General features: G+C 40.8%; 1 protein-coding gene across 1 annotated transcript; it reads left to right on the plus strand.

Moving 5' to 3' along the window:
* The first annotated feature begins 331 nt into the window (after positions 1-331).
* Positions 332-6,522, plus strand: LOC125543717 (NEDD8-activating enzyme E1 catalytic subunit-like). Its single transcript, XM_048707174.1, has 9 exons — positions 332-629; positions 725-888; positions 1,834-2,036; positions 2,462-2,694; positions 2,766-2,828; positions 2,913-2,969; positions 4,215-4,336; positions 5,320-5,437; positions 6,015-6,522. Exons 1-9 carry the CDS (start codon positions 510-512, stop codon positions 6,300-6,302), a joined length of 1,368 nt encoding a protein of 455 aa, XP_048563131.1. The 5' UTR covers positions 332-509; the 3' UTR covers positions 6,303-6,522.
* The last annotated feature ends 1,322 nt before the right edge of the window (positions 6,523-7,844 follow it).

Raw genomic sequence — 7,844 nt, forward strand, 5'->3', positions numbered from 1 at the left:
GAGGGCGTGGGGAGTTATGAGCAATCACGTCGTCTCCCGCGCGTCCTAAGGCGTGCAGGCGCTCGCCATACGTGGCTCGAGCGAGCCTGGACCACAAAAAAATGACCGATTCGGCCGTTCCTCCAGAGACAGGCTGATGCCTACTTTGAGGTTCGTGCGGGCCAGGTTTTTGATACAGCTCAGGCAATCAAATAAGTCAGATTCTTTCCGCACGGGTCTGGCCCAACCTAATGCGACCAACCAAACACGTCCTAATAGATGCAGATGTTGGTTTTCTCACTGTTTTAGCTCACCTAGGCTCGAGGGGCCAGGCTTGCTCTGGGCTTGCTGCCTTGCGCTGCAGCCTCTAACCGCAGCCGTCCGATCTGACAAATCACGCATCCTAGCCGCACACTCCAAGGTCCTGAGTTATTTCTCTCGTCTCCTTCCCCCACCTCGGCCGCACGCCCTACCCTCGGCGCCTCGACTACGATACATCCTACAGATTCCCCCGTCCAAAGGCAGGCGAGATGGCTTCCCCCGACGCGGCGGCGCCGCCGCCAACGGAGCCCGAAAGGTGGAGAGACCTGGACATGCTCCTCTCCCGCCCCGGGAACCTCGTTCACTCCACCTTCGATCCCAGCCCCGTGGTGAGCCGCCGCCGCCACCGCTCCAACCCCTGTCCGGCGTTTTCGATCCTTCTCGCGATTTCACACTGAATCGGCTACTTGCGCCGTGCTTGCAGCTGCGGGACCTTATTGGGAGCTACGTCGAGGTGCTGGTGGTGGGGGCGGGCGGGCTGGGCTGCGAGCTCCTCAAGGACCTCGCCCTCTCCGGGTTCAAGAACCTGCACGTCATCGACATGGACACCATCGACGTCTCCAACCTCAACCGCCAGTTCCTCTTCAGGTCCTTCTCGACACCCAGTCCTTCTGATTATACACAAGAATAGGGTTTATGCAGTATAGTGGTATTAAACTTTGCTGCCTTGTTCACGTGCTAAGCGCTAGATTTAAGGTTGTTTGCTCCACGGGATAATATTTCTGGCTTGCATAGATAGTGAGCAATGTACGGATTGGAGAATAGATAAATAGAAGGACGTTCTACTGTTAGGTCCTCTAAAATGAAACTGGGTTCAATTATTTGCAAGTTCTGAGTGACCGGAAGTGAGGAACAGTAGAGAGGATTTCAGGTTAACATATACTTTTGTCCCATGTGATGTGATGTCAACAATATATCAGCATTTGGAAAATATTATGTGGGCATGGTACATTAGAAATTAGATAACTACAAGAACGCATTATCCATGGTATATATTAGATAAATATTATGCGAGTTTCTGAAGCAATAACAAATATATTGGTAAAAAAGGAATCCTCATTCTCCATAAAATTTGGTCAGCATGGTATACGGTGGATTATGATAATCTTGTGTCATTGAATCCCTTCTAAGATATTAGATAGATACTGTATGTTTTGCTACCTGTTCTTAATTTTTTTTTTGAAACGCTACCTGTTCTTAATCAAGTTGCAAGCAGCCAAACAATTATTGTGGTCATAAACATGCAAGATCATTGGAGGCCAATCATTGAATACGACACTTTGTCTAACTTCAGTATGATTGCCAAACCAGTGATAGATTCTCACACACACAATAAATAATTGAATTGACAGCAGCTGTAAACATAAGCACTGCACAGGACAACAACTGCAAACCAAGCCTTACTCATCGAGTAAGGCCAAAACCTCACTTTATTGCGGCATCAACTGTATATCTGTTTGGATTTTGCATGTTCTATTTACGTTTCTCTGTAATGTTACCATCTCAATGAGCATTGCATGTGATTTTGTACAGGATTCAAGACGTTGGGAAGCCCAAGGCTGAAGTAGCTGCGAAGAGGGTTATGGAGCGAGTTAGTGGAGTGAACATTGTGCCCCATTTTTGTAGGATTGAAGATAAAGAGCTAGAGTTCTATAATCAGTTCCAAATAATTGTTCTTGGTCTGGACTCAATTGAAGCTCGAAGCTACATCAATTCTGTGGCTTGTGGTTTCTTAGGTATATATTTCAATGCCGTTTTTATGGATCTCTAGTCTTTTACTTGGAAAGAAGGCTTCAACTAGTAAATATCTTTGGTCGGCAATGTGTTCATATGTCCTTTCCTTGTATAAATTCCAATTTAAATTTGCAAGTGACTATAACATGCACATTCATAGCAACTATAGATTGAGACTGAAGAAAGTTTTGCAAAAAAAGTGCTAGAGATAAATGTGAATCAATACTGTTCTGTGTTAATATTTCCATCCCAAGTAAAACGGTATGTTGGGCTGCACATAAAATGATAAAATCAAGGTTCTCTAATTTAATACAGGTAGTATTTTCCCGTTTATGACTCAAATGATGAGAAACTAGTACATTTACACAATGAAACTCATAATATCCTTCATTTATGTACTGATGCCGGTATGTCTTTGAAATTGCAGAGTATGACGCAGACGACAAACCAGTCCAGGAGACAGTTAAACCTATGGTAGATGGTGGGACAGAAGGTTTCAAAGGTCACGCTAGAGTCATTATACCAGGGACGACGCCTTGCTTTGAATGCAACATATGGCTTTTTCCTCCCCAGGTCAAGTTTCCCTTATGTACCCTTGCTGAGACTCCAAGAACTGCAGCTCATTGCATTGAGTATGCTCATTTGATCAAATGGGACGAGGTATAATTCTTGTATCTGTAATTTGCCCTTTAATTTATTTTCATTTGTAACAAATATATTTTGTCTTGTAGGTTCACAGTGGAAAACCTTTTGATGCTGATGATACAGAACATATGCAGTGGATTTATTCAGAGGTTTGCTCTAGTGTGATGACATACAAAATTATATAGTGTCCTATCTTTTTTTCTGTCTAATCTTTTGTCATGTATACTTGACAGGCTTTAAAGAGAGCAGAACTTTTTGGTATTTCCGGAGTTACGTATTCTTTGACTCAGGTGTGTCATCTTCTCCGTTTATTTATTCTCCAGGCCTAAGATGTAACTTTAATCCCTATCTATCCCAGAATGTTTCAATGTTATACTCCTCTATTGTGAACTGTGCTTGTGCCCTTGTTAATAATGCATTCTATCGTAAAACTAATAACAATCAAAATTCTTGGCAGAATCATAGTATTTTGTTATTTATACCTTTATATATCAAAGCAAACCCACCCTTATTACGTTAAATTCATGTTAAAGGGGGCCAACAATATTGTGCTGGCAAGGTGAAAATTCCAGTGCTGGGTTGGTCGGAAGTTTTGTGAGTGAGTGTGGATGCAGCTCAAATTCAATATCTGCCATATACTCCAAATTCCGCCCTGTTAAGATTATCTCGTTTTTCTAGTAGTCTGCTGTGCTCCAATAGTAGGTGATTTTGCTACTAGTATTTGCTGTTATAATCATTGTGTAGTTGGATTAGGCTGTGTGCAGGTTTGCACTATGGGCAAGCTGGCACTGGTAGCATTATCCACTTCAATAGTGGACAGATTGATATTTAAGAAGTTGTAAATAAGAATGGTCTTAGTTTATAACTTGTGTAAGTTTTGTTTAATCATAGCAACGTTTAAAGTTAACTAGCCTTGTAATCCACCTACATATGATTTTTCTGAATAAATATCTATTCACACAATAATCTCTGTCTCTTTTCTGCATGCTGCTCTTTTGCTTTGTGCAAAAAAATATCTATTCACACATGATTTAGCTGTCACCTATGCAGCTTCAGCATGCTTGTCAATGTTTAATTTCCACAGTATTGCGTTATGTCCAATTTTTTCTTCTGACAGAAGTTTTTGTGCCATTTAGTTAGTTTATCAGCAACTAATTCTCTATATGCCACTGATGCTTCTTTGGTCTGTTACATCCGCCTACTTAATGTCAATTATAAAATAAAATTACCACCGCTTAATGGGAATCCCACAACTTAGAATGTATCTTAGTGTCCTTCAGATAGTAGGCATTTCAGAGAGAACCTTTTCACATTTCGTAGTATGTGGAGGCATTTTTGCTATTGTTGCGCCAGTGATCTAATCTGCAAATTTTCTTATCCCTCTATATTCCTTCAGGCCAATTAATTTGGATTCTCAGTTATTTAGATGACCCAAGTACAATTTTATTATTTTTTCTGTTGTATACATCTTGGAATCAGGAAGCACAGAGTTGTTAATTTTAAGAGGGCATTGAAATTTGTATTCCTGATTACAGGGTGTTGTCAAGAATATCATCCCAGCTATTGCTTCAACAAATGCAATTATTTCTGCCGCATGTGCACTTGAAGCTTTGAAGCTTGTCTCTGGCTGCAGCAAAAGCGTGTCAAATTATCTCACGTGAGTTGCATTACTCCCATTCTTACTCTGTTACTCAAATAGTCGGTATCCCCAAAAAGTAAGACCGAAGTTTTTTTATCGTGTTACTTGTAAATACTTTTATTCTTATCTTTTAGCCAAAACTATTACTGTTTGAATGCAAAACATACATGCCAAAACTCCTGCAGCAAAGTGGACCATGCATTGGTTAGTCAGGAAGGCACACCATAAGAGTATTCAGAAAATGATAGGTTGATTCATGTTGTATTACTTGTAATGGTTCATTTCACTCACCTGAGTTTATTTCAGTGTATGAACTGGATAAAACTGCAGGCGCACATGTCTGACAACCTAAGCAACAGATTCCAAACAGACTAATATTTTAGATAATAAATTATAAATGAACCATACACACCAACTTTCAATTGATGACAAAAGGAAAACATATAATCTTCACTATTATTCACGTCTGTTCGCGGTAGGCAATATCTCGCATGCAAAGCTTTTTTGAAAAAGGAACATGCAAACTTTCTGATTTCGAGACAAATACAGCTTGTTGAAAGAAACTCTTCGGTTATTTGAGCGCACACATTCAGAAGTAAAGCTTCATTAGCAATGTGGCGCATTATGAATCTAATTTGCTTGAATTGCTCCTATTGATTTGGGTGTTTGGCTAGCTATTATTTTCTCTTAATCATGTGGCAAATAAATATTATTTTTCATTCCAAACTACATAGCTATTATTTGCTTGAGGTTCTTTTTTTGTCTTGTGATAGCATTCTATTCTATCCTTGATTGGTTGAAATCATTTGGTTAAAATTGGTTATTGACTTATTGTATCATATGTCGCCATATTCCCTCAAAATATTGTTTACATACACCACATGGTATTGTTGCTGGTAACTTGTTTGACAACCATATCTAAAGGAGATGCATTTCGGTTACAAAAACATGACGCATTGCCAATTTGAAGAGCCTAACAGTTATTTTATGTTCTCATGCAGGTACAATGGTCTTGTAGGAACTCATATTAAAGTCACAGAGTTTGTTAGAGATACAGATTGCCTTGTATGTGGGCCTGGTACCCTTATTGAGCTGGATACAACATCGACGCTTTCGGAGGTCAGTAACACTCAAATCATAAAAACTTGCATACCTTGTGCACATCTATTCGTATAATGAAGGTATATATCGACTTGAAAGGGGCTGAGATGAATCATGAACTACATATGTACACAAAATATGGATGGTGCTAAGATGTTAACTTTCAAATACATAAACATGAAGTTTTATTTAGCTCACACGTGCACATACATGAATGCATTCATCATGTAAAAAAATACATCATTTGGCTCAAAAGACAAGTATATTTTGCTGCATTGCCTGCAAACTTCAAAACATGTGCCGTATTTTCAGCAAAATGGTATTTCAAAATAGTGGGTTTTACCCAAAAAGGCTTTCGCCCCGCTTTATAAATAAAGCAAATAGTGGGTTTTACTATATTCTGAACAACGAGAAAGTTGAAAAGAAAACACTTCCTCACTGACACAAAGACTAGGCAGTTTAATACCTAGGTTTATGTTCCTAGTTGCATCAACATATAATTCTAAAATGGCACTGAATAGAGAATGTACTGTTGTGCATACGGAGCCTGTGTGCCTGTAGATTTCTGAATCCCCTTTCCACTTATCATGGACAGTTCATCAAGATGCTTGAGGAGCACCCCAAATTGCTGATGTCAAAAGCTAGCGTAACGCACGGAGGCAACAATCTGTACATGCAGTCGCCAGAAGTTCTTGAGCAGATGACACGGCCAAACCTGAGCATCCCCATGTTTGAGCTCCTTAAAGGAACCCCATTTGCTACTGTGCATGTTAGTGGTATGGCGGAGAGCAATGGCAAGAAAGTGTCATCGCTGAGGAAGCTGCGAGTGGCCTTCAAGGGCGTCGAGGAAGCTTCGAAGATGGATACAACTGAGAGCTCGTGATATCATCGTTTAGATAATATTAACCTCCCATTTCGTTGAGAGAGTAGTGTATTTGGAAGCACAGATGAAACAGAAGCTGAAATTTACACTTGCACAATCTCTTCGGTTTAACTTAAAATATATTTGGCAAAACTTAGTAGTCTGTAGTAGTTTGACTTGTATCTCAGTGGTGGACTGGTCATGCTATTTCACGTTTAAGACGCAACAGTTTTGCCGAGAAGATGGTTCCTGTCATGATCTCATAAAATAGTAGTGCCAAAATTAGTTCAGTTATGCAGTTCAATGCCAAAAATATAAGTACTAATAATCTCATAAAATAATTCGAATACCCGGGAGCCTGAGAAATCCTTGCATCTCGGACAAGCCCTTTCCTTCTGTAACTGTTTCAGGGTCTCTTTAGCTGAGAGGAAAAACATAATCCTATATGTAGAATTTTGGTTGGGATACTCAATTTTATGCCCCTAGTTGTGTCCCATTCAGCTGTTTTGTCTCTAGTTTCCAAGGTCCTGCCCAAGCCACTTCTTGACCGTTTGACTGTCACTTTAAAAAGTTCATAACAAATTCATATTAACTCGGAAAATTACAAATACGATATCAAAATGTTTAGAAAAACATCACCTATATGTGCATGTCATTTGCATTCACGAGGAAAGTGTTGTTTAAACCACACGATGTTATTAATATTATTAAACCTAAAAATGTATGAACAACACTTTTGTAATACAAATGACATGCACATATAGATGATGTTTTTCTGAACATTTTGATATCTTATTTGCATTTTCCCAAGTTAATATGAATTTATTATGAAGTTTTCAAAGCGACGAGCAAACGGTCAAAGGGTGGTCAAAGGCAAATGCATAAGAGGAGTGAAGTGCCTTGGGCAACGCAAAACAACTGAGTGGGACACAACTAGGGACACAAAAATAATTATCCCATTTTGGTTTGTTTGATCGTATCATAAGAAAAACAAATGATTTTTTCAAAATATTTTAGTGGATGCTAAAATTCCTTTGGAATGTAGTACAAATGAATCCTTTTCATATAGGATTTAGTCCTATATCAAACAACCAACATAGAAAAAATTCACAAGGATTCTAATCTTTCAAAATTCCAGTGAAATCCTTTGAATCAAAGGAGGGCTCAATTTTTGTTTCTGGTTATGACAAGACAGTGGCAACGACCTGGACCCCCCCTCCCCCCTCGAAATTAGCCCATCAGAGCCTCGCGTCCGCGTCGCTCCCATGGGGGCGACACGGATGAACCCTAGCCTGTCGCCGCCCACCACACCTCCTCTCCCCGCCCCCCTCGCCACCGCCAGGTGACGCCGCTGGGCAAAGGTCCGATGGTCGGCGGCGGCGGCGGGGTTTTCTCCCTCGCGCGACCTTATCTGCGGCGGCGGATTCCTTCCCCGCCCGACTTGGTTGGCAGGGATCCGGCCGGTGCAGTGCGCGGTCCCTGGACGGCGAGTTGCTCAGGCGGTTCGTCGGCGTCGGGGAGTTGGCCTCGGGCTCCTTCAACGACGCGGTGGTCGGCTTGGAT

The sequence above is a fragment of the Triticum urartu genome, chromosome 3 (assembly GCF_003073215.2).
Source record: "Triticum urartu cultivar G1812 chromosome 3, Tu2.1, whole genome shotgun sequence".
NCBI classification, from domain to species: domain Eukaryota; kingdom Viridiplantae; phylum Streptophyta; class Magnoliopsida; order Poales; family Poaceae; genus Triticum; species Triticum urartu.

What these genes read in the sequence shown, in the direction of transcription:
- LOC125543717 (XM_048707174.1), top strand. Translation starts at nt 510, where the DNA reads ATGGCTTCCCCCGACGCGGCGGCGCCGCCGCCAACGGAGCCCGAAAGG. An exon ending in TGTGGCTTGTGGTTTCTTAG is followed by an intron (nt 2,037 to 2,461) that starts GTATATATTTCA and finishes TTGAAATTGCAG; the next exon opens with AGTATGACGCAGACGACAAA. An exon ending in TTACGTATTCTTTGACTCAG is followed by an intron (nt 2,970 to 4,214) that starts GTGTGTCATCTT and finishes TCCTGATTACAG; the next exon opens with GGTGTTGTCAAGAATATCAT.